This window comes from Bubalus kerabau, chromosome 3 (genome assembly GCF_029407905.1).
Source record: "Bubalus kerabau isolate K-KA32 ecotype Philippines breed swamp buffalo chromosome 3, PCC_UOA_SB_1v2, whole genome shotgun sequence".
NCBI classification, from domain to species: domain Eukaryota; kingdom Metazoa; phylum Chordata; class Mammalia; order Artiodactyla; family Bovidae; genus Bubalus; species Bubalus kerabau.
In genome coordinates, this window is record NC_073626.1 from 100,608,101 (window position 1) to 100,634,839 (window position 26,739).

Here is a 26,739-nt window from a genome sequence, read left to right on the forward strand (position 1 = left end):
TAGAGTTGGGCAGACTAAGAGTGGTGGGATGTATTTGATCCATGGCCAACCCCCGTCATGGATGAGCCAGTGTGGCAAGGACACCATCATTAGTGGATTCTACGGGGCACTCAGCATTCTAACGGTAGATGCTCTACTGAGAAACAAAACAACAAACGCTCCACTAACTTCTCACTATACATATAAAGGCAGAGTGTTTAAAGGTCACTCCAAAGTGTAAAGGCGAGAAATTAGGATTCTAGAAACAGAAGTTGCTCCTTGGAAAGTCTAGGACTGTGTTATAAGAACGAAAGAGAAGACAGGGGACCAGACATTTTAGCATGGATTTAGAAAGTTTCTCTTGATGGTCCTCCCCTTGAGACAGGTTGACTGGGAGAGGGACACTGTTGCCAGTTTCTCTGTCTTTAAGCTGCTTTTTTCTTTTTTTAATTTTTCGCCATGCTGCTCAGCATGTAGGATTTTAGTTCCCTAACCAGGGATGGAACCCATGGCCCCTGCAGTGGAGCACAGAGTCTTGACCACTGGACCACCAGGGAAGTCCCTAAACTGCTACTTCTGAGGATCTATCACGTGATAAGGTATCACCCTCCTTGCCCAGGGAGGTCTCCTCACCTTCTCAGTTCACTAATTTTGCATTTGGCATCCTTAGAAGGGTTCTTTCCCCCAAAGAAAAAATTAAGTCACCTTGGCATAGACTTGCATACTTTAAGCCAGAAGATAGCCCCTGTGGTGCGTGATCAACTTCAGTTGGCCTCCTTTATGACACTCGTTAATGTGTTTCATCTGAGGTCTCCACATCAGCCAAGAAACACATAAGCATGCATTCTACACTTATAACTTAAAAGCTTTATTTCCCCCCACAATTAGCAAATAGGTTTCATATTAGTTCAACTGGAAGTTTCCTTCCTATAGTGGGGTTTCTCATTACTTCACCCTCAGTGGGGAAACTGCTTTCTCTTGAGGGAAGGATTAGATTTCACAGAGATGCTCTCAGCCAATCACAGAATCGAGAGGGTCTGTTCCAGCAGCCCTGAAGGAGTCAATCAGGTCAGAGTTCTTTCCCCCAAAGGTCTGGTCTGGCGGGGACAACACAGGCTGCTGAACCTGCCTGTGGTACATGCTGGCAGGACCCTCCTTGCAGAAGAGACAAAATGCAGCCCCCTTTTGATCAAGAAACTTAACAGCTACATAATCACTCAGTCCCTGCCAAGTCCCCTTTCTTGTGGCCTCCTGCAGGAGCATCTGAGCTAAGCATAACAGCTGGCTTCTGCTGTGAGGTCCAATGCACATCCTTCAATCTTGAAGAGATTGGTCTTCAAAGTTCGCCATTTTACAGTTGTTAGCTTGTGCTTCAGAGGACTGGTCTCTGCCTCTCCCAGGAAGGTGGCCTTATATCAACGGGAGCACGAAGGCCCAGGCCAGCACGGGTAGGTAGAGCGCAGGGGCACCGCTGCCAGACGTCCTCTGAGCATGCATCACAGCGAAGACCGCATTCGTGTGGTTGGTGGGTAACTCAACATTGCAGATCATCCCCTCACAGCAAGACCTACACTCCTGTTACAAAAGGAAGAGGAGAGGGGAAGAGCCAGTGAATAATGGGAAGAAGAGGGGAGGGTCAAAGAAAAACCTCCAGCTCTGAGGACAGAATTTTTTTATCTGAGTATATTAATTTTTATTTAAATGCAAAATTTTTCAAAAGAGTAATAACTTACAAGAGAAAAAAGCTATCTTATTTTTTAAAAGTTTACTGTTTGAGACTAAAAATTATAAATTTGAAAATATAATTTTTAGCCTAACAAATTAACAAAGATTTCCAAAAAGTATGCGAGCTTGGGTCCAGGACATAGTTCTCAAACACTGTTACTCAGACTATAATTGCTTCAGTCTTTCTGGGGAGTAATTTGGTAATCTTTATCAAGAACTTTATATAAATCAATCTAGTAATGTGCACCACAAATATTATGTGGGTTTTTATTTAGACTAGAGAAATATTAAAAGCTGTCTAGTATTCTCAATAGGGAAGTAGATGAATTATAGCTACAAACATTTTAATATTATGCAGCCACTAAGAATATGTCTGAATATTTAAACAGGTAAGTTTTCTTTAAAAATATTTATTTTATATTGGAGTATAGTTGAATAACAATGTTGTGTTGGTTTCAGGTAGCACAAAGTGATTCAATTATACATGTAATTTTTTTCCATGTATAGGTTATTACAGAATATTGACCAGAGTTCCCTATTCTATACTGTAAATCCTTGTAGGCTATCTACTAATAAAGTATAGTAGTGTGTATACGTCAGCCCCAAACTTCCATTTTTCCCTCCATCTTTCCACTTTGGTAACCATAAGTTTTCATAGTCTGTTTTGTAAATAACTTCATTTGTATCAATTTTTTTTTAGGTTCTACATATGTGATATCATATATTTGTTTTTCTCTGTGAGTTATTTCATTTAGTATGATGATCTCTAGGTCCAGCCATATTGCTGCAAATGGCATCGTATCTTTTTTTTTTTAGTGTCAAATATTCCAGTGTGTGTGTGTGTGTATATATATATATATATATATGCCACATCTTTATCCATTCCTCTGTTGATGGACATCTAGGTTGCTTCCATGTCCTGGCTATTGTAAACAGTGCTGCGATGAACACTGGGGTGCACATACCCTTTCAAACCACGGTTTCCTCTGGATATGTGCCCAGGAGTGGGACTGCTGAATCATATGGAAGCTCTATTTTTAGCTTTTTTTAAGGAACCTCCATAATGTTCTCCATGTGGCTGGACCAATTTACATTCCCACAGTATAGGAGGGTTCCCTTTTCTCCCCTTCTCCAGCCTTCATTGTTTGTAGACTTTTTGATGATGGCCATTCTGACTGGTATGAGGTGATAACTTATAGTTTTGATTTGCATTGCTCTGATAATTAGTAATGAGCACCTCTTCACGTGCCTCTTGGCCATCTATATGTCTTCTTCAGAGAAATGTCTATTTAGATCTTCTTCCCATTTTTTGATTGTGTGTTATTTTTATATATATATTGAGCTGCATTAGCTGTCTGTATATTTTTCAGAGTAATCCCTTGTTGATTGCTTCACTTACAAATATTTTCTCCTATTCTGTGGGTTATCTTTTCATTTTGTTTATGATTTCCTTTATTGTACAAAAGCTTTTGTTTTATTAGGTCCCATTTGGGGTTTTTTTTTGTTGTTTCCATTACTCTAAAGATTGATCCAAAAAGATACTGCTGTGATTTGTGTTCAAGAGTGTTCTTCCTAAAAAAAAAAAAAGTGTTCTTCCTATGTTTTCCTCTAAAAGTTTTATAGTATCCAATCTTACTTTTAGGTCTTTAATCCATTTTGAGCTTATTTTTGTGTGTGGTGTTAAAAAATATTCTAATTTCATGATTTTACATGTGAGTGACCAACCAGTTATCCCAGCACCACTTTTTGAAGAAACTGTCTTTTCTCCATTGTATATTCTCACTTCCTTTGTTGTAGATTAATTGACCATGAGTACATGGGTTGATTTCTGGGCTCTCTTGTTATTTCTAGGTTTTTCATGGGGTCTATATTTCTGGCTCTGTGCCAGTATCATACTGTTTTGATTACTGTAGTTTTGTAGCAGTGTAGTCCAAAGCTGGGGAGTCTGATTCCTTCAGCTTTTCTATCTCAGAATTGCTTTGGCTATTCAGGGCCTTTTGTGTCTCCATACACAATAAATTTTTTGTTCTAGTTTTGTGAAAAATGCCATTGGTAATTTGATAGGTATTGCACTGAGGCTGTATATTACCTTGGGTAGTAGAGTCACTTTGACAACACTGATTCTTCTTATTCAAGAACATGGTATATCTTTCCATCCGTTTGTGTCCTCTTCAATTTCTTTCATCAGTATCTTATAGTTTTAGAGTACAAGTCCTTTGCCTCCTGGGTAGGTTTATTTCTAGGTATTTTTATTCTTTTTGATCTGATGGTAAATGGGATTGTGCTTTTAATTTCTCTCTGATCTGGTGACCTTCCAGAGGGCTCATGCCAGTGAGTACTCTCCAGAACCACCACTGCCAGTGTCCCACACACACACCCTGCCTAGGCTGGAGACCCTCCAAAACCAGTAGGTAGGTCTGGCTCAGGCCCGTAAGAGGTCCCTGCTTTTTTCCCTGGGTTCTAGTGCACACAAGACCGTCTGTGTGCCCTGCAGGGGAAGAGTTTCTTTTTCCCCCAGTCCAGTGGAATTCCTAAGACAAACTAAAACTCCACTGCTGCTGCTTAGTTGCTGCAGTTGTGTCCAACTCTGTGCTGCCCTATGGGCTGTAGCCTGCCAGGTTCCTCTATCCACGGACTTCTCCAGGCAAGAGTACTGGAGTGGGTTGCCATGCTCTCCTCTAGTGGATCTTCCCAACCCAGGGATCGAACCTGGGTCTCCTGCTTTGCAGGCAGATTCTTTACCAACGAGCCATTAGGGAAGCCCTGGCCTTCAAAGGGGCCAGTGATTCTCTGGGGGCGCCTCCTCCATTGCCAAACTCCCCTTGCCAGGCAGGGGAGCCTGATGTGGGGCTCAGAACTTTCACTCTTGTGGGAGAACGTCTCTAATAATTTTTCAGTTTGGATTGCCCATGTGGCCAGTATGGGATTTGATTTTACCATGATTGCACCTCTTCTACCATCTCGTTGTGTCTCTGTCTTTGGGTGTAGGATATCTTTTTTGGTAGGTTCCAGCATGTTTTGTCTATGCTTGTTCAGCTTTTACCTGTGCTTTTGGGATTTTCATAAGAAAAGGTGAGCTCACATCCTCTACTCCACCATCTTGTCTCCTACTAGGTAAATTTTCATACTGTAATTTTTCTAAGTGGAACTTTTCAAGAATTTAGGACGGGCTTGGCTGGGCAGTTCTGGCTTGGGGGGTGTCTCTTAAGTGAGACAGTAACTGAAGCGCAAACATCAGGAGGTTAGAAACTGCTCTGAGGACAGAACTGAGTTGGTTTTTGATCTATGAGTCATCCAGGCCCTTGGGCACCCTTCCCCACAACTGACCTCAAAGTAAAAACCATCTTGAGAGGTTTTTGATCTATGAGTCATCCAGGCCCTTGGGCACCCTTCCCCACAACTGACCTCAAAGTAAAAACCATCTTGAGAGTCTTTTCACTTGAACTGAGATTTATCTACATCAACCCAAGCATAAGCAAGAGAAAGGCAAATGGAGTAAGACTGTTTAATGGAGTCAACAAATCTTCTGAAGGTTTGCAAGGGGAAACACGGGAACAAAAAGGAAAGCTAGGAACCTTGTGGATTAGTCATTGATTTTCCTTGTTAGGGGATAATTATGACTCTCTTGTCTATACTAATGCCTCATCCCTATCTTGATAGTGACACTGGCTTGCTAACTGGTGAAAAATGTTAGCTCTCTCACAGCACAAGGTTGTCTCAAGAGAAGCATGCTCTTGTCATAATACCTGGTACAACACCTCCACCTGATAAACCCAGACATTCACAGAGGCTTTCAGGATAAAGTATCTACATCAACTGGCTTCCAGAAGGGCCATGTAAGATAAATTATCTATCTCAGTGGTTCTCAATCTTGGTTGCACATCAGAATCACCCTGAGGAAGCTTACCAAAAAAATCCTGATGCCCAGGACCTCACTCTGAAGTTCTGTTTCAGTCAGTCTGAGTCTGCCCACCGCTACCCCCTTGCTGCTGCTAAGTCACTTCAGTCGTGTCCGACTCTGTGCAACCCCATAGATGGCAGCCCACTAGGCTCCCCCGTCCCTGGGATTCTCCAGGCAAGAACACTGGAGTGGGGTGCCACTGCCTTCTCTGGCTACCCCTTTACCAGAGCTATAAAAAGCTCCCCAGGAAATTCTCCTGTGAAGCCAGAGCTAAAAGCCACTAGTGGTCAGCACCAGAACTTATCTACAAAACAGAGTCACAGACATAGAAAACAGACTAGTGGTTGCCAAGGGGGTAGGAGAAGGAAGGACTGGGAATTTGAGATAGATGCAAACTATTATATATATGATGGATAAATAAGAAGGTCCTACTGTGTAGCACAGGGAACTCTATTCAGTATTCTGTGATAAACCATAATGGAAAAGAATATGACAAAGTATAACTGAATCACTTTGTTCTACAGCAGAAATTAATACAACGTTGTAAATCAACTATACTAAAATAACACTTTGGTTCAGGGTGGGGAACACATGTATACCTGTGGTGGATTCATTTTGATATTTGGCAAAACTAATACAATTATGTAAAGTTTAAAAATAAAAAAGCCACTGGTGTCAGGACCACTTTATGTATGTATAGGCTAAACTGAATTCTAAGATCTCATGAGATTAATTTTTTTCTCAAACATTTCGGGATTCCAGGCATATAAAAGAGTCAAATGCTCATTTAAAATGGTAGAATGAGAAAACTGAAGCAACCAATTGATCTAAAATGTTACCTGTAGTTCATCATAATAAGCTGGGATTAATCTTTCAGACTCTCACTTCATCTAAGCAGAAGCAGTAAGACAAGGTTTTCTTTATAAAAGGTGTCACCATTTTCCTCTGTGTAGCATTCTTGGTGATTTCTGGCCGTAAACAAAATACATAAGTTGGGCTCTGTAGCACTGGTCATCCTTTCATGCAGGGATGGTTTACTCATGGAATTCCAGAGCTTACTTCAGGCAACTCACCCAAAGTCCAAGGTCAAGACCCTAGCGCCTCTGGAGTCTGAGAATTGTCATTTATTTTTAGTAATGATACTGTTTGATGGACAGAAAGTCTTCACCTTCTTTCATCTCCATTGTATCAGTGTAAGGGAGTCTCTCAAAGTATACACCTTTGACATACTATTTATCCATCCTGCCTCTATATACAACCAACCATCAAGAAACTTTCAGACAATAACTTTACACACACACTCCTTACCGTGTGTTCAGAATCTTGGCTGTGGTGGCAGCCAACAAGATGACATTCGCTCCTGGAGGCACATTTTTTGGTGATGGATATACTTCTTCCATGACTGGTAAAGTGATGTACTGTCAAACAGTATTGTGTATCTAGGCAGGGGGGAAAAAATCAATTCAGAAATGATTAAAATTCAGGATGATCCTTAAGTTTCTAGGCAAGAAATTTAATGGGGGTGAATTCAAGTTTCTAGGTGGTTTTTCTGAATAGGTACTAGCTTCTGAAGTATGTGTATTTTTAAAATGAATACAAACGGGCAGTTATCCTTTGGTGCAAGGTAAAGCTGAGAAAAAAACTGAACAAGACTTTCATCAAAACTCCAGGTCTGCTCATAAGAAAGTGGCAGTGTCTTTCTCTCTCCCTCTGAAGCGCATGTTCTGTAACTCTAAAATACAATGAAAAATGTAAAAAGGAAGTGGGCCATAGCTCTTCCTGTTTCATTGTTTCTTTATATACTAATAGGCCATGTGGCAAACTGCAGTGAAAGCAGGTGCTTCGACTTACACGCCAAGGCACTTTCCTTACTCATCTAGTTCTTCAGGCTCTAACCCTCCCAACGTGTGTGATTTTTCCCCAAAGTATTTCTGTATTTTCTCTTCCTCTTTAGTTCTCTCTTACCTTCTCTGTCCTCCTCTGCTTGGCTAGTTCATTTTCATACAAAGTTACCTTTAACCATTCACATTTTATTTCTCAAGAGTTCTCTCAAGAAACCGATTTCACTCACTCTTCTGGGACATTCTACTTAGTTCTGTGCCTCATATTCTAGATATCTCAGGCCAATGAAATGCTTCTTAGTTTACTGAGAAGGGACTAAAGCAGCAGTTGCCAAAAAGTAGGGGCAGGGAGGAGGAAAACTGGACTAAAGTTGAGAAGACAGGACTTAGAGAGCTGCCTCTGTCACAGGTGAACAAGCCACGTGACAGCCTTTGAGCTTCCTTTCTTCTTAGCAAAAGGGTAAGTGCACTGGCATTTGGATAGACTTGTGGTAAGCTTTCATGTTAGCAACAGCAAAGGCACATTAAGTGTGTACCACCAACCAGGCACTCTTCTAATATGCATTCACTCATTCAGTCCTCACCACAGGCCAAGACAAGTCATAGTAATATCCTCATTTCACGGATAAAACCCTGAGGCTCACAGTCACATGGGTAGAAAGTGATGGAAGATGAGATTCTGGTGGAGGTGGTTTTCCAGGGTTTGGGCTCTCCACCAGCACACAACTGTGCCTCTCTGAACACTCAGCATCGAGCTGAGTGTCAGCAGAGCACCTCTACAAGAGCAGCTGGCTGGGACTCAGAAGGAGAGAGAACCACTCCATGTTCTGAAAGGCATTCCAATTTGTACTCCAGACAAAAAATCGAAAACTGGTAGGTGCATGTGTTCAGAGTCTGTCACACAGCCTAAAGCAGCCCTACAAAGTCAGAGTAAGAACCGGGGTAAACAAAATAAGACGTGTCATTCTTGTCATGTTTTGTTACCTAGAGACTCTCTTTTAACGCCACTGGCTGATGGCAGCAGCAGAGCCATAAAGGAAACCTGAGATGACAAGGAACAGCAGCCACAGGCCTGTTTGTCCCAAGAAATGGCTGACTCTCACTCCCCTTGACAATGACAAGCTGAAAGGTAAGCAGTTACAGCCTCAGAACTCCAGACTATTATTGTTTTGCGGGCTTGGCTGGTGTACACTCACACACGCTGGAATGGAGGGTCATCTCGTGTCCATCTCTCTATGAGTCAGGTTTTCAGGGTGGATAGGGAAGACCCCAATCTCCCCTCCCTGACATTTTCTTGGAGGCAGAAAACTGCAGCATCCCTCTTTTGCTCCCATGTTTCAACAAAGTTCTAAAACCCAGAAATGCCCATGCAAGTTCCCTTAAAAGTGGCTTTGATTAATGAATTACAAATTGGAACATGTAAAGAATTAGTAGAAACAGCGTTTTGTTGTTGTTCAATCACTCAGTCATGTCCGACTCTCTGCGACCCCATGGACTGCAGCACACCAGGCTTTCAGGTCCTTCACCATCTCCCAGAGTTGTTTCAAACTCATGTCCATTGAGTCAGTGATGCTGTCTAACCATCTCATCCTTGGTTGCTTCCTTCTCTTGAACAGCATTTGGTAAAATTCAAAAGAATGGGCGACAGTCATAAAGAGGCTGGACATCAATGCCCCAATCTACTGCTGTTCCAAACCCTTCCCCCTCCCAGTTCTCGGGGAAATTTAAAGCAAATAGTTAAAGAATTTTACCAGCCCTCTCACACAAGCTAATAAAGAGAGGCATCTGCCTACCTGGCAAACATTGAAATTAACATCTGTGAAAATGTAGAAACAAATCCCCAAAAGAATACATGCACAGTCACACACTCTTGAGAGCTGAAGAGAACATTAAGAAAAAAAATCTTCATAATTATTCTTGAAAAGAAGTAATGAACAATACTGTCCATGCAAATGTCATAGTCATCTGTCTAATTTAGAGCATAAGATTCTCAGGCCCATAGAGGTCTCCAGTGTTACCATCCATTGGCTCTACCCATTGGCATCATCAAGGGCTTCCCAGGTAGCTCAGTGGTAAAGAACCTACCTGCCAATGCAGGAGATGAAAGAGACGTGGGTTCAATCCTGGGGTGGGGAAGATCCCCCATAGGCTGGCACAGCAACCCACTCCAGTATTCTTGCCTGGAGAATCCCATGGACAGAGCAGCCTGGTGGGCTGCAGTCCATGGAGTCACAAAGAGTCGGACACGACTGAGCACAGCACACTCACAACCACTGGCATTATCTGAAAGAGGCAGGGCTCTTTCACTGCCATAAAGTGATACAGAAACTTCCAAAAGATTCATAGTAATAGTAGATCAAAGCTGGTAATTGCTAAGTCTGGAAGAGTTTGTTTTTGTTGGCCTTTCACGTCTGAAAACCTAAAAAAACAGTGTATCCTAAAATACAAACAGCCTGATTTCCTTATAGTTCTAAGTAGAGGTTTTCAATTCTGTCAGCGCATCCTGTCTGCTTTGCATCCAAGTTTGTTTGTCCGTACTAAGTCATTCAACTTCTCACCCCCTATATTCGTCTAAAACCATCTTCTGCTGCCCGAAAATATAATGAAAGAGCCCACTTGGTGCCCGCTTCTTCTCTTGTCCCCAACCATTCATTCTGCACACAGAAGCCAGAGCAATATTTTACAATATACCTAGCATCTTGCACTCTATAGCTTCAACACCCAACACATTTCCAATGAAATCTAAACTTCTTACCAAAACGAAGATCCTGCATGTCCTGGTCCTTATCTCCATCAAATCCTTTCTCCCCCTTCCACTAAGCCTCACCAGCCAGCCTTCCTGTTCACTGTAGAAGCCAAATCTTACCCTTGCATTTGCTGTTCCCTCTTACTGACATGTTTTTCCTATAGATCTCCACAGAGCTGATTTGTTCTGGTCATTCGAGTCTTAGTGCAAATGTAGATTCCTCAGAGATTTCCTGACTACATAGTCAAAGGCATCCATTCATTCTGTCAATATTTACTAAGCGCCTAATATGGTCCAGGTACTGGATTACACACTGGGATCTACCAGACAACTAAACAAACTAAAGAGATGCTCAAACGTTTGTCAAGTAAACAAAGGAATCACTTAAGCATCAGTGTATCTCAAGAGGACAGAAACCTTCTTTTGCTTTACAGTAAGTAGGACTTTTCTAGAGGTATCATCAAGCATTTCTGACATTCTTAGAATGCCTTAGTCAACATTGTGGTCTATTTGTTCTTACTGGTAAATATTAATTAAGAAATTCTTCCTCAAAGCACACACAAGTATAAATTGAGGCTATGTCATCAGTTTCCATGTACTCCCAGATTAGTCTGATGTCTGGATAGTCTTTTCAAAAGTTCTCTGATTTCTATAGAACATCACCAGCCTGCTGGTTTGCTAATCTCATCACATAAGATGCCTTTGCTCAGAGCCAGTTGAGAGAGATCTAAATGAGGTCTGGTCACAAAAAGAGTTCCAAACTCAGCACACTTACTTTGTGGGCACCATTTATCTTCTGCCCATCGATTGCAGTTATAATTATCCCCTGCATTTTCACAGGTAAAACACTTGAAGCTGTTTGGAAATGGTGTAGCTTTAAAAAAAAAATGCAAAGGGAAACAATATAGTTAAATTTTTTAAACATCAGATATGGAATAAAATTAGCAACTTTTACCAGAGCAAATAAAATTTGCAAATCATTATTCTTACAATTTCTGTTTCTGTCAAGCTGGGCTTTACTGCCAGACTTTGGGGCATTTTCTTTATCCCCTTTTCTTTGACTATTTCATCTATGAATATGCACTACAGAGTTCTGCAGATGATTCCATGAGCCACTTTGAAATACCCATGGTATTGTTCTATTATAATTTGGGAATAAGTAAAGGTTGAGTGGATGGGCAAAGATGGTGGTAGTATTGGGACCAATACTTTGATATATTATTGGCCCTGAAAAGAACTGGAGTCATTAACCTGAGCTTGAATTCTGCCCTTTTGACTAAGAAGTAATTTATTATTATTACCTAAAGATCCCCATGACTTGCAGAGGTATAATAAAGGTTAAACAAGAGATTGCATGAAAAATCTCTCTTAGGATCCCTGGCATATGAAACCACATTGATTTCCATCCCTATGTACTTGCTTTACAGCTAGGCTTAACTTCAAACAAGTAATTTCATTTGATATGTCAATTATCCCTACATTAGACATCAACCGGGAATGTAACATTTAATATCAGGATGATAGTAATTCTCAGGCCTTTGTGCTCAGGCAAGAGTGTTATAGAAACAAGAATTATGAGCTGCTGGCAGTCTGGAATGACAACTACTAGTATGTTCTTTTTTCTGTCTTGTATCTTGTTATTTTGATGGGCAAGAAATCAAAAGGATAAATTTGACATTTCTCTATAGACCAGAATGTAAAGCCCTGTGTGAAACATCTAATTCTCCTATTTTTGAAGACTGAAATAAAGATCAAGGTAACCCAAACCATCCTAGTAACCTGACCCCAAGTTGGGATGATAATTAGAAAGCAGTGGGTATTTCACATACAGGGGAGGGTATTATTGATGCATAAACCAAGAGCAAACTATCAAAAGCTAAAACTCAGAGGACACAAAATTAGTTACCACAAATACATTTCAGTTTCGCCTATGCATAAAAGTGAATTAGGTAGGTAAATAAATAATGAAATCCATTTTCACCTACTAATTCAGTACAGTTGTTTTAAAAATACTAAAACTCATTGCTGGTAGGTGAATAGTTAATGTAAAAATTGGCACTACCTTTTTGATTTAGTAATTCCTAAAATCTGTTCTAAGGTCATTAGCCAATGGAAACTACATTTAAAAAGATTCTCAGTGAAGCATAAACATTTAGTTTGTTTATGATTGTGTGTGTGTGTCACTGCCAGCTGTATGAGTGAAAACATTTTTTAATGTAAGACATTAAGATACTTTCAAAATCATGGAAACATATTCAAACTACAATGTAAAGGAATAAAAGCTATTGCAAAATTAAATCTGATCTCAGTATGTTACATATTTAAAAACATATACAGAGAAAAAGCAACAGAAGGATATGCAGTTGAAAATCCTCACATAATCTTATGTCAGCCCTCCATATGTCCCTCTGCAGACCATGTAGTACTATTTACTATTGAAAAAAATCCACATATAAGTAAGTGAACCCAGGCAGTTCAAATCCATGTTGGTCAAAATGTATGCCAAATGTATACCAAAATGTAAAGAAGAGCTCGCTCTGAATCTTGGGATTATGAATAAATTTTCTTATTCTACACATTTGCTAGTCTTTTTTGGAATTTTCTGTAATAATCAAGTATTAATTTTATCTCTCTAATAATTTGCTCATCATAAAGTTATATCAGGCTTAAAAGGTTAAAAATTCGTCAGTAATTTAGATTTTATGATAATGATGTCTATGCTAAGCTATCAAGTATACAATCACTACCAATTTAGAAATTTGTAATAAATGGTAGTTCAAGGTGTGTGGGGTGTATAGGTGTATGGCTATGTAGAATATATATGTGTACACACCTACTTACTTATGACTGAATGTCCTAAATAACAAAATTCAAAGTGCAGAATGGTAACTATACAGGAGTATGAACACTCCTCATGGAGGAGTATAAAGACAGTTGTTCCCAAACCTGACTGTGTAACTAAAAAGAAGAGAGGAAAAAGAGAAAGAATTTCAGATCCCACCCTCCTGACTACTGAATCTCTGGAGAAGAAACCCAGGAATATGTAATTTTAAAGGCTTTTGTTGTAATTCTGATACTCTTCCAGGTTTGTGAATCACTGGCATTAACATTTCTAAAACTATTTTTATCTATCACACATTCTCTATAAGATATATCAGAGAAGTTTTACTTGTCTGAAGAGAGAGAAAGGAGGGGAGATTTTATACATAATTTATGCAGAATCTTCCTACAGTCAAAATCCTTCTCCAAGGATCAGCAAAGAACACTGAATTTCCCCTGCTGAGCCATTCTTAGGGACAGTGTTCAGAAAATGATTTTAAACATGAACCCTTTTAAGACTTCAGCAGGAAGCCAAATCATCTTAAAGAAATGGAGAAAATTTCTGTCACCATATGTCACCCTTACCCATGGAAGTAATGAAGACTTTCCGATTTATGCTTGATATAAACCAAATGTTCCAGAATCAGCAAGGTTACTATAGGGAAACAGATTTTAGTTATTCCGATCCCATGTCACGGACAACGGTGACAACCACTACTTACGATCAAGAGGAGGCCGCACGTTATAGAAGTTGATGTTCTTGGCCAACACCCGGTTTTCAGAGAAGATAAAAGTCTGGACCACAGCTACAGTGAGGGCGTGACAGAGGAGCAGCATTCTGACCCCAGGTGTGGGGAAGTCGAACACTCATATACCTGTGGTGAAAAGAAAGGAGTTGAGTTTATGTGCGTTTTATACATCACTGTGCTGTGCTTAGTCGCTCAGTCGTGTCCTACTCTTTGCGACCCCATGGACTGTAGCCCGCCAGGCTCCTCTGCCCATGGGGATTCTCCAGGCAAGAAGAATACGGAGTGGGTTGCCATGCCCTCCTCCAGGGGATCTTCCCAACCCAGGGATCAAACCCCGGTATCCCACATTGCAGGCAATTCTTTACCAGCTGAGCCAACAGGGAAGCCCATGAGGAGTGTTTGGCTTCTGTTTGAAAAAGCCTGATGATTTAAACGTATCCAACCATCTACTTGTTCTATAGAGCCACACCTCTGACTTAAGTGCACTCTTCCCCATCAGGTGAAAGCTAAGCCGTTGCTACCTTCTACCGGGCAGGCTCAGGTCGCAAGAGATGAAGCAGCAGTCCTGGCCTGCCTGCACCCCATTCCATCACTGTTCAGCCAGAGCTGGCTGGGTGACTTGGTGCTGAGTCACCTGATCTTTTAACAATTGCAATTTGGTTCAGTGGGTTGCTCCACTGAAGTTGCTGAACCACCTCTCTGAAATTCCAGTCCCTGAGTCTATACTTAAAACTTGATGAATTTTGCAATTCTTTCAAAACTTGGAAGACACAATAAAAGTTGGAACAGTAGGAAGGACGGTGAGTAAAAGGGCAACCAGCTTGAGAAAGCCTCTACTGGGCCCCAGAGCACACAGACACTGAGAAGAGAAATGAGAGTCACTGTGAAAGGCCGTCCCCACCTGTATCCTGTCTCACCAGGAGCAAGGGGTGTGGCCAGGAGGTTCTCAAGGGAACCCAGTAACAGTTGTTTGAAAACCACACACATAATGTTAGTTCTGGCCCATAGACACTGCTCATTGCTTTCAGCCACTTAAAGTTGGCAGGGCCAAAACCCAGAGAAAGTGGTTTGCACACAGCAGTCAGTAAGGTGTTCCATCTTAAGCCCACAGATTGTACCCTCTTGAAGCAGACCTGCTAGTAAGGAAACCTTCAGGAGAGATGCTCAGAGCCTGTAACATCACCACCAACAGGTTCGTTTCACAAGCGGGAGGTGTGGGCAGCAGAAAAAGGAAGTCACCTGGAGTCCAAAGACTTTGGTTCAGGTGCTGGCTCTGCCATTTATTAGCGGCCTGACCCTGGGCAAGCTCTTTAGACTCTATTAACCTCAACTTCCTCATCTGTAAAGTGGTTTAATAACACCCAGCCTGCCCACACCCTGGGTCATTGTGACCATCCAATAGAGGCTTGAGTAGGATCACATAGAACTGTGTGCATAAGAGCACTTTTAATACAAGTTCTGTGAAAATGGTGAAAAACTTGGCAAGTTTCACAAAACAATAATGCTAAACGCTGTATACACTGCATCTCAGCTCAGTCCAAAATCAGACCTAGTGATATACAAATATGTATCTCATTCTGCCCTTGTTCATTTTACAAAGGTCAATCACAATTGACCTTTCACAGTTACTGGGTTTCCAAATCCTATTGTTATGATCTTTCTTAAAAAAAAAAAAATGAACATTTAACCAACTCTATAATTCCTTATAAACAAGTGGCTATATTGACACAATTCCACTTCTATTTCTTTCTCTGAGTTGGACTATTCCATGTCTATTATAAATCTGTAGCCAAGTAATGGATACCCTCTTTGTTACATTAGTGGAGACCCTCTAAGTAGGGGAGACTAACCCCTCTTTCACAAACATGACTGTGTTCTAAGAGCAACTCACAAGTGCTCTTGTAAATAAGGTGGTGGTGGTGCTTTAGTCACTCAGTCGTCTGACTCTCTGTGACCCTATGGACTGTAGCCCCCCAGGCTCCTCTGTCCATGGGATTTTCCAGGCAAGAGTGCTGGAGTGGTTGCCGTTTCCTTCTCCAGGGGATCTTCCTGACCCAGGGATCAAACCATGTCTCCTGCACTGGCAGGCAGATTCTTTACCTCTAAGCCACCATTACTGACACCTAGTACATAACAGGCATTTTCATCGCTGGATCCCCAACAAAGTCTTTGCTCTCGGGCAGTTTGCATTTTAGAGGGAGAAGACAGGCAGTACATATGGAAAAGGCCATAATTTCTGACCATTGTAAATCCTGTGGAGGGAACATGGTAAGGTGTTATGTCAGTGGACAGGAGGAACTGTTTAACATATATGGTGAGCCCAATACGTCTGAGTAGCTGACATTTATACAGGTGAATTAAATGTTGATAAGGACATGTCCAAGCAAAGAATCAAGGGAAAAGAAACTAAGTCCTTAGATCAGAAGAAGTGTGCCTCACTGGGGGAACTCAGAAAGCAGCTAGTGTGACCAGAGCATGCAGAGAGGGGGGAACAGACAAAGCCAGAGTCGGTGAGGCCAGACTACACAGGCACTTCCAGGCCATGGCAAGGATCTCAGATCCAGCCGAGTCGAGAAACTGTTGTTTTAGATTATCTAGTTTTGAAAACTACTCTCAAGAAAGCTTTGTCTCTGGAAAGTAGTAATTGGTCCAAAATGCCTAGTCCTATTTCTAGCTCTGGGAAGAAAGGAATACAAATAACATTGAACACAGAGGAAAGAAGAATTCAGATACACCTCAAAGGTTCTTCTGGATAACATCATGCATGATATGATGGCTCATGGAAGACTTAAAAACAACGGAAGGAACAATAAACCCAAGGCTTAGACTTGTGTTGTGGTTTCACCTTTCCTGGAAAAAGCACTGTAGAGAATATAGTCTCATTACTATTACCCCCACAAGGTGGGGGTTCAGGGGCAATACATGCAAAGATCCTAGCACACAGCCTGGAACACAGCATGCCCTCAAAATGTGTCTGTGCAGTTTCTTCTAGCACAAAAGTTGATAATGGTGAAAAATAGGCCACAAGAATGTTGCTTCCATATAGACTAGATGTATTTTCCTTTCTGGTTTTAGTTAAAACAGCATAGTCTTACTCTATCAAGATCTCTCAAACCGCAAAGGTTTTACCTGTCAGATGAGGGAAGCACCAAATAACAATATCTCATATTTTCCAGAGCATGTTTTATAATCTACTACATACTGCTTTTCCCATGGCACCTATATTTATCTCTCTTTTTCAGTGTATAGGTTTGTGTTAACATGACTGTTTTATTTTTCACAACCCAAAGACATTAGGATAATGAAAAAGCAAATGACTAAATTATAGTATCTGAAAGTAGTTTCACATTTGGAATCATTTCATGGAGACTCTGAACTAAAATTTATCTGCTGAGGCTTTGCTGAGTAGGCTCTTGTTGCAATCTTTCTTGCAGAACAAGGTTATAGCCGAGTTTGTATTCTGCTCCAAAAAGGGGGAAAAAAAATCTTGAACACAAGCTAGATTAAACCATTCTGTTACTTTCTCTAGGACTATCACACAGCAGAGTTCTTCATGTAGGGAAGGGGGACCTGCGAGGAACTTAAGGTTATTTGCAGTATCATGTCCATACATATTTTCCCCCTGGGTTAAGACCACACATAATGGTTAACAACAGCTGCTCTCTGACTTAGAATACAGCCATCATAATTCAGCTTGCTGTAACTTGGATGTTTTCTTACTTTGACACTAACACAGTCTCACATAGACATTAGGTACCTGGTCCACACTTCTCAAACCCACGGGTGGTTCAAAACATCCCCACTCCACCAACCCCCAACAAAGTTCATCACCATTATCCATCTTTCTCAGATAGAAGACCTTGTCAGAAACCCCTCACCTCTGGTGCTGGTCTTTATTTTAGGAGTCCTCTCTTTGGAAAGTATATTCATTCTTGTTCCAGAATGCAGTGTGCTTCCTTGCCAAGAGAAGGGATTTCTGCAAGGCACATCTGTAGGGTTACAGCTGCTGCTGCTGCTGCTGCTAAGTCGCTTCAGTCATGTCCGACTCTGTGCAACCCCATAGACAACAGCCCATTAGGCTCCTCTGTCGCTGGGATTCTCCAGGCAAGAATACTGGAGTGGGTTGCCATTTCCTTCTCCAAGGGTTACAGCAGAGACAGGCAACTCTCAGGCACTCAGGGAATGGCAGGTAGCCAGATGTGTAAATTTAGGAAACTCCATATGAGACTGGCCCACTACTGCCAGGAGTAATGGACGTACATGGCTCATGGTCCAGAAGCATGACTATTTCCCAGGTCCCAGCCATGGTCATCATCCCATCCTATACGTGGCATTTTTAAGCTTTTCTGGGGTACATGCAGGCCTCAGGAATGGCACATCCTTGACCTCAAGCTCTTCTGAGATAGGAAAAGGACCTCCTTCACTTTTATATCCCCTAGGTCCACACTCAGCACATGGTAGATATTCAGTAGATACATTTTGGAACAGAACGAACATCATTATAGTTATGACCTATTATAAGGAGCACCTTTCTTAGCAAGTAAGACAGATTGTGGGCAATAAGGAGCTGGCAGGGCATCCAATGATGATAAAAACATGATGGGATCAAAAGGGGATTTGAAACCCGAGACCAGGCAGAGGTGGTAAACACCAGCACAGCTTATACAATTGCTAAAAATGAGTCAGCAAGCGCCAGGCCAACCGCCACTGCCAATAAAACAAATGCAATATAGATAATTTAAGGGGAGCAGCTCTCCTAAGTTCAACATACCTATCAACACCTGTATTCACACCTTCCCACAAGCATCACTTATCTGCGCTAAGACACTTTAATGGCAAACATAATGGGCCTGCCTTCCCTTGTAAAAAGAATAGAAAGCAAAGAGAAAATGCAACATGAGTGCTGGAATTTTACTCACAGTGGAAAAGATGAAAACACTCCTCAGAAAAGGAGAAATTTGCTAGGAAACTTTACAGTCTATCACAAGGGTAGTACTACTTGTTTCCAGCTATTTGAGTTTGACCAATGGTGATATTCTGGTTCCCAAGAAATTTGGCAAGATGAATCACGGGCTATAGGTTGAGACTGCTTCAGCTGTCTCCCTTGAGGGGACCTGACCCGGGCAATGAGAGCCTGGCCCTGCAGCTCAGAGTTGACCCTCTCTGACAGAGTCTCTGTTTCCAGTACCTGGATAATTCCCCTCCCCCCAAACCCAAGTTTAAAATTAATTTTAAAGATATTTAATTTAGCATTTCTATGTGCCTGAAGCAAAATACAAGAGAGAATTTTAGCTTATGCTCAGTCCATCATCTTTATCTGAAAATACAAAAATCTCCATGGAGTACCATGGATTTTACTCTTGCAAAAAACATTCAATAGGGAAAAATGGAATCATGATTTGACCTCTCTGTACAGCTTGTCCAGATCTTGAAAGCAGCATGTTTGTAAGTCATGCATTCATACTGGGTACTGCGCTAGGTACTTATATACAACAGTGAGTAAGAGACATAGTGCCTGTGCTGTAGCACATATTGGGGCCCAAAAGTTAGCGTGAGCCCCTGGTGAATTATGACTGTCAAAATTAATACAGTCATCTTTGAGGGGGAAACAATGGGCTTTAGATTCAGGAAGACCCAAAGACCCTGACTCTGGGAAAGACTGAAGGCAAAAGAAGGGGGCAGCAGAGGATGAGATGGTTAGTTAGCATCACTGACTCAATAGACACGAATCTGAGCAAACTCCAGGAGACAGTGATGGACAGGGGAGCCTGGCATGCTGCAGTCCATGGGGTCACAGAGTCAGACACAACTTAGCGACGGAACAACAACGAACAGGATAAAATTCTAGGTCTACATTTCATAACCAGGTAACCACAGAGTTAAGAAGTACTGTCCCCATTTGCCAGTAAGACAAGTGAGGCTTAGAGTCAGGTGGGTAAATTTTCTAAATTGTGTGGACTGAGTGCAATAACATAGGTAATTCCTATTTTACTGAGATGAGGTTCAAGACTTGTTCTCCCTCTTCTTTCCTCTCCTGAGGCTTCTTCAGACAATATTAGCAGAATAGAGATCAGATCAAGGGATATAACTGTCTAACTCCATTCCATACCAGCTGGACCAAAGCTGGTACACAGTGTGGAGTTCTGGGCACTCATTTCTCAAGAAGATTCTGAAGTTCTCTCTATTGCAACCAAGTGGAAAGCTGGGATGAATGACTGCCAAGGTTCCTTCACTTCTAATATTCTATGATTTTAGGGGAAGAATATTAATGAAGACTTTTAGTTATGCCCTAAAAAGTCATAATGAAATACAATATTACCATAATATTTCAGATTCCCCCTGTTCTTTTTTAAAGAAAATCTTTCAAAAAATCTCAAACACAGGATCAAAAACTCACCGAACTGAGTATCTCATTTCTAAACATAAAGGTGTGCATTTTACAGTGTTAAGATGGGAGTTTTTCCTACTACATGCATTGTGGTACAAGATACTGTCTAAAACTGTGCTAACATTAAAATCATTTCATTATGCAAACCAAATTTAAATCTAATTGTGAATTAATACAGGGCCCATAAGTATGTAATCTGGGTGAAGAAATAGTCTAATCAATTGTAAAGAAATCTTTTTAAATGGGATTCAAATTTTAAGAAATAGCTAAAAGATACTTCCAAAGTAATAGCTTTTCAGCTGCATTTTTGTCCAAGATATAATTTTACATCTTTTTGAGAAGGCTTTCATGACACTGGAGAAATAAGACAGTAAGAACTCCAAATGAACAATATTTAAAAGCTTAGATGTCTGAGACTTGGAAAATGGATTCCTTTTACAAAGGATCAAGATTGGTTTGTTGTGTTTCATTGAACTATTTGGACAAATGGTAGAGACCTAATAAAATATGTTAATTGATTATATCTAATAGTATCCTTCACATGGGTGGAATAATTTTTACACAGTTTGCTTCCATAAGTGATTTTTAAGAGGCCTGTGCCAAGTCAATTAAAGCATTAAGGTTCTCAAAATACGGTGTAAAAACCATATTGGATGAAAGGAAAAATAAAGATCCTAACCCCTTGTACGAATGGTGTTCCTCTGCTGTACGTCACGCTCTGCTCTGTACTGCCCAGGAACAAGGGAAACATATGTGGAATACACATTCTCATGATTTGTAAACAGAAAACTCCCTAGTCCTTAATTCTCAAATTAATGGGCCCTATGCATTTTTCTACAGAAAGCACCAAAGAACATGCAGATAATGCCTGAAATTTTTTTTGAAGAGCTCAAGACACATCCCTCATTTGGCCATTTCTTTAAAGAAAAAAAGCCAAAGGCATAATATTGAGGCAATTTTATAAAGATATTTCCGCTGTCAGGCAGGCAAATGAGGGATGTTCTTTTCTTTTCTGTGTAAGAGAGGTGTCTTTAAATTTGAGAGGAAGACAGAATAACTGGACAGAATCTCTTCAAGAGAGCTGCAGGCACAGAGGTGTTGGTGCTGTTAATGCGCCATGCCACCCGCAGAACTGCACAGATGTAAACCGAGTGGCAGCAGAGGCTAGGCACGGAGGACACTGTGTTTTATGTTCCCCATCCATGCTTGCTGTACTGAACTCATGTCTTTTAATAGCCAATCAAAGTTCTCATAATAGAAATCTAGGCTGCAATGTCCAATAGCTGGCTGCTGCTGCTGCTAAGTCACTTCAGTCGTGTCCGACTCTGTGTGACCCCATAGACGGCAGCCCACCAGGCTCCCCCGTCCCTGGGATTCTCCAGGCAAGAACACTGGCTAAGGACCCATTATTCTACAATTGTTGAGTACAGGAGAACAATCCAAAATATGCCTTCTCTAACACATGGCATACAGAACTCAACTGAGAAAATTTAGCTTTCAAGGTCACTAGACATGCAAGTGACGGCGAGCACTTTTGACTGCATTTAACCTCAGCAGACATAGGAAAATGACCATAGAAATAAAGTATGTATACTGATGTGTGTCTCATTTGAATCTCTCTGTATATATTCTAACATGATGGAATATATTCTAACATCTCAGAAATCTGAGATGATAATTTGATCTGGATATGTGTGTATATGTATGTATATATATGTATACATATATATGTATATATGTGTGTACATATATGCAGATGTACATACATATCTTATGAATGAAATAACTGCTTAAGTGCTATGACAAAGTGACCCTGAGCATGTGTTCTTGCTAAGTCGCTTCAGTCATGTTCAACTTTTTGTGATCCTGTGGGTCATAGCCTTCCAGGCTCCTCTGCCCACGGGATTCTCCAGGCAAGAATACCAGAGTAGGTTACCAAGCCCTCTTCCAGGGGATCTTCCCCACCCAGGGATCTAACCTGCGTCTCTTAAATCTCCTGCATTGGCAGGCGGGTTCTTTACTACCAGCGCCACCTGGGAAGCCCCTAGAACTCCGTGTAAGAGACTATATTACCAATCACGTCAGCTGCTTTCAGCATCCACACGGTTATCTTTCATTTGGGAAAGCTTTAGCATGCAGAACTGTTGCTATGCATTTGTCTTGTTGTCTTCTGTCCTGAGGCTTTATGTCACGGACCATGATTTATCGAACTAGCTCAAATTATTCCTGATTCTATATCTAAAACTGTATTGCACAAGAACATGTTCATGGCTATCATTCTAAAACAGGAGGCCATTTGAAAACCAACAATAAACTACATGCAATGGCAAAAGAATATCATGCTAACTTTTGCACAGTCACAAATTCCAGAACAGATTATTCAAAGGACTCTCTGGAAGGTAACAAGCTTATAAAAGCAATTCTAATTAAAAAAATTTCTGCATTCTACATGTATAACAAAGTTACAGCATGTCACCTGCCCTATAAATTGTCACTATTACCACTTGGAGCAGAAGGAAGTGTACACATAAAGATATATACGTGCATCATTTTATATTCCCAGAGGAAATTGAAAAATGATAGGCATTAAATAGTGTCTTAATTGCATCATGAAAAATGACATTTAAGCAATGGTTCACAGTCCTACAAAGGTAAAGTCAAGTGTATATGCTGACCAGTCCAGTGTGGGGAGAATGCCTTTTAGAGGTGCTCAGGCCTGGGAGCAAATTCTGACCCTGCCATTACTTGGACCTGCCACCTCTGGCTGATTCCTCTATTGCTCTGAGACTCAGGTTCCTATCAGTAAAACAGAGATATTAAATATCTATTTTGCGGAGTTGTGGGAATTAAAGGAGAATGACTAAGTCCCTATACATTGTTGGTTTAACTATCAAACTATTAAATAAGTATTAAACACTAAAATTCGAAGGGGGTGGAATGGATTGGGAGATTGGGATTGACTTATATACACTACTATGTTCTAAATAGATAACCAACAAGGACTGTATAGCACAGGGAACTCTATTCAATGCTCTATGGTGACTAAATGGGAAGGAAATCCAAAAAAGGGGATATGTGTATATGTATGGCTGATTCACTTTGCTGTACAGCAGAAACTAACACAACATTATAATGCAAAAAAAAATCTAAAATTAGAGATTTATGATTCCTCAGTGGATTACATACCAGCCAATATGATTAAGATTATACTATATCTGAGCCAGATTTAAGACAAATTCAATACAGCTATTTTCAGCTATCAAATGCTATGATTATCTAAGTATATATGAGAGAAGAATGTAAAACTCCTCTGAAGATGAGTTTTAAGAAAACTACTTTAGAATATATGTAAGCACAATATTTAGGTCTCAGTGGAGTATTTTCATATATCTGCTTTCTGATAAATCTATATTCTTTGTCTATTCAGTTCAGTTCAGTCGCTTAGTTGTCTTCAACTCTTTGCAACCCCATGAACCACAGCACACCAGGCCTCCCTGTCCATCACCAACTCCCAGAGTCCACCTAAACCCATGTCCATCGAGTCAGTCATGCCATCCAACCATCTCATCCTCTGTCGTCCCCTTCTCCTCCCACCCTCAATCTTTCCCAGCATCAGGGTCTTTTCAAATGAGTCAGCTCTTCGCATCAGGTGGCCAAAGTATTGGAGTTTCAGCTTCAACATCAGCCCTTCCAATGAGCACCTAGGACTGATCTCCTTTAGGATGCACTGGTTGGATCTCCTTGCAGTCCAAGGGACTCTCAAGAGTCTTCTCCAACATCACAGTTCAAAAGCATCAATTCCTCAGTGCTCAGCTTTCTTTATAGTCCAACTCTCACATCCATACATCTTTGTCTATGCTCATAAATAAAAGCAGTTCTCATAAAGTGTGCTTTAAAAAGCAACAGGGTCCCTAGAATCTGTCATACAAAGTAAAATGAATCGGAAAGAGAAAAACAAATATTGGCTATTAATGCATACATATGAAATCTAGAAAAATGGTATTGATGAACCTATCTGTTGGATGGGAATGGAGATGTAGAGACCAGACTTGTGGTCACTGTGGTGTAGGAAGGAGAGGGTGGGACAAACCGAGAGAGTAGCATCAACATATATAGACTATCATGTGTAAAATAGATAACTAGCAGGAAGCTCAGCTCAGTGCTCCTTGATGACCTAGAGGGGTGGCATGGTGAGTGGGTGGGAGGGGATATATGCATACATATGGCTGATTCATGTTGCTGTACAGCAGAAACTAACACAACATTGTAAAGCAATGATACTGCAATTAAAAGTAAATTTTTTTAAATTAAAAAAAAAAACAGTAGACTCTGCTTGTATTTCTCACTCTTCTTTAAAGAAATACTTTGTATTTCTCACTCTTTTTTAAAGGCTAAGCTCCAATATTTCTCCCTCATGAATACTTTCTGTGTCTACTCTGCCCCATGGAATAGTCTCCACCCTAGAAAATGCTTGGGGTTTGTTTGGGGGTACAAGGTTGCCCTTCCTTGTTGAGCACTGGAGTGGGAATTGCAGCTCCAATTCTTGAGCTAAAGGTCTCTAAATGCCTCACACACATAGGCATTACCTTTTTTTTTTTTTCATCTTTTCCACCAACAGAATTTCCATTTCCATGTTGACTGTTCATTTAGATTTTAGGTGAACACATGAAGATTGTGAGAGCTCTGTTTTCAACAACTAAAGCTCTGCCCATCGCTGGCCTAGTGTATTCACATGTGGTTCAACACATACTCGGTTGGGCCTTAAATATGCTCTGACCACATGGTCTTCCCAAGCTATCCTAAAAGGGTGAAAGGGACTGAGCCCTGCTGGGCTTTCATCTCTTGCTCTTCCAGCCCCACCATTCAGCCTTGTCCACCCTGATCTGTGCCCTGTGAAGGCAAGCTATGATGACCAGGCACACAGTTCCCTTTCCTACGGGCTCTCAATTTGATTTGGCCAATGGCAGAAACTAGCAGACTGGAGAGTGGGCAGAGAGTGAGACTGAGGTATTTACTCCCCTGACTCACTCCCTGCCAGGCTGTCATCGTGTCTCTCAGCTCCTGTCAGGTCCCTAACTTCATAGCTACCTTCTCCTGAGTTCCAGTAACCATTTTTTCTTATCCAAGGCTCAGATGGTAAAGAATCTGCCTGTAATGCAGGGGAACCCAGGTTCAATCCCTGGGTCAAGAAGATCCCCTGGAGAAGGGAAAGGCTACCCACTCCAGTATTCTTGCATGGAGAATTCCATGCTCAGAGGAGCCTAGCGGGCTACAGTCCATGCAGTTGCGAAGAGTCAGACACGACTGAGCAACTCACAGCTTCAGGCCTGTAGGAGAGAAATGACTTCTCTCTGTTGCCATCTCTGAAGGCTGGGACTATCCTTTGTTGATATCCCTAAACCTAGCCCAAACCACTGTAAATAGCCCCTTATTCATTCTCTCAAATAACACCAGTCTGAATATGCCATCTGGTTCCTTCCAGGACCCTGACGAAGCTGTGAATCTAGTCTCAAAACACTAGGAAGTGAGTCACACTGAACCAAAGCGTCAGGCATTGTAGGAATAGCTGCAGTGACTAAACAATACCTCTTTACCAGGAGAGCATAAGAGCAACTGTTACAACTGGATGTATGCTACAAACTAATCAAGGGGAGAATGAAGGCTTTAGAAAATGAGAATATTAACAAGAAAAATCTAGCTGAAAAATATTTTATAATCCCATGCAAATATCATAAGTCCACCAAAATGCATCTTTTTTTCTGCTCCTATGATCACTAAAGAACATCATGAAATAAGGAGAAAGAGAGGGAGGTGAAATTCCTGAACCTTATTTAATAAAAGAGCTGAGAAAAATGAACACATTTTGATGAACATAGCACTGGAGCCCATGGAAGCTTTAGTGTGTTCAAAGCTGTACTCTTACTCCATCATAGAACCTAACACAGAAATGTAAGTTTATTTAAACACAAACATTTCACTGAGGAAGGGGGAAAGATGGGGGAGTAGGAAGACCCTGAGCTCACCTCCTCTCATGAGCACAGCAAAACACCTATCTGCAAAACAATCATCCATAAAAAATGACTAGAACCCATCAGAAAAGATCTCCAACTAAAGACATAAAGAAGGAACCACAACAAGACAACTAGGAAAGGCAGACTCAGGATACAATCAAATCCCATACCCCTGGGGGCATTGACCCCCAGACTGGAGAATTATATTGTGCAGGTTCTCCCAAAAGGCATAAGAATTCTGGACCCCGTGTCCAATTCCCCAGCCTGCACGGTCCTGCATCAGGAAGATCATCCCCTAGAGCAGTAGTCCCCAAACTTTTTGGCACCAGAGACTGGTTTCATGGAAGACAATTTTTCCATGGGCTGGCAGGAGAGGGGGAAAGTTTTGGGATGATTCAAGGGCAAATGATTACATTTACTGTGTACTTTATTTCCAGTCTAACGCTGCTGCTGATCTGACAGGAGGTACCAGTCTGTGGCCCAGAGGCTGGGGACCTCTGCCCTAGAGCATTTGACTTTGAAGGCTAGTAGGGCTTAATTTCAGGAGCTTCACAGTATTGGGGGCAATAGAGACTTTAC

General features: G+C 41.1%; 1 protein-coding gene across 9 annotated transcripts in view; it reads right to left on the minus strand.

The window, feature by feature from the left end:
- Positions 1–823: 823 nt before the first annotated feature.
- Positions 824–26,739, minus strand: part of LYPD6B (LY6/PLAUR domain containing 6B) — a 234,902-nt gene continuing 208,986 nt past the window's right edge. For all 9 annotated transcript variants that reach the window (XM_055572623.1, XM_055572624.1, XM_055572622.1 and 6 more), the window contains 4 exons: positions 13,735–13,887; positions 10,968–11,066; positions 6,914–7,044; positions 824–1,554 (listed from right to left, as the gene is read on the minus strand). In XM_055572623.1, coding sequence (XP_055428598.1) covers positions 1,390–1,554; positions 6,914–7,044; positions 10,968–11,066; positions 13,735–13,849 — 510 coding nt within the window. In that variant the 5' untranslated portion in view covers positions 13,850–13,887 and the 3' untranslated portion in view covers positions 824–1,389. The remainder of the gene's footprint in view (positions 1,555–6,913; positions 7,045–10,967; positions 11,067–13,734; positions 13,888–26,739) is intronic.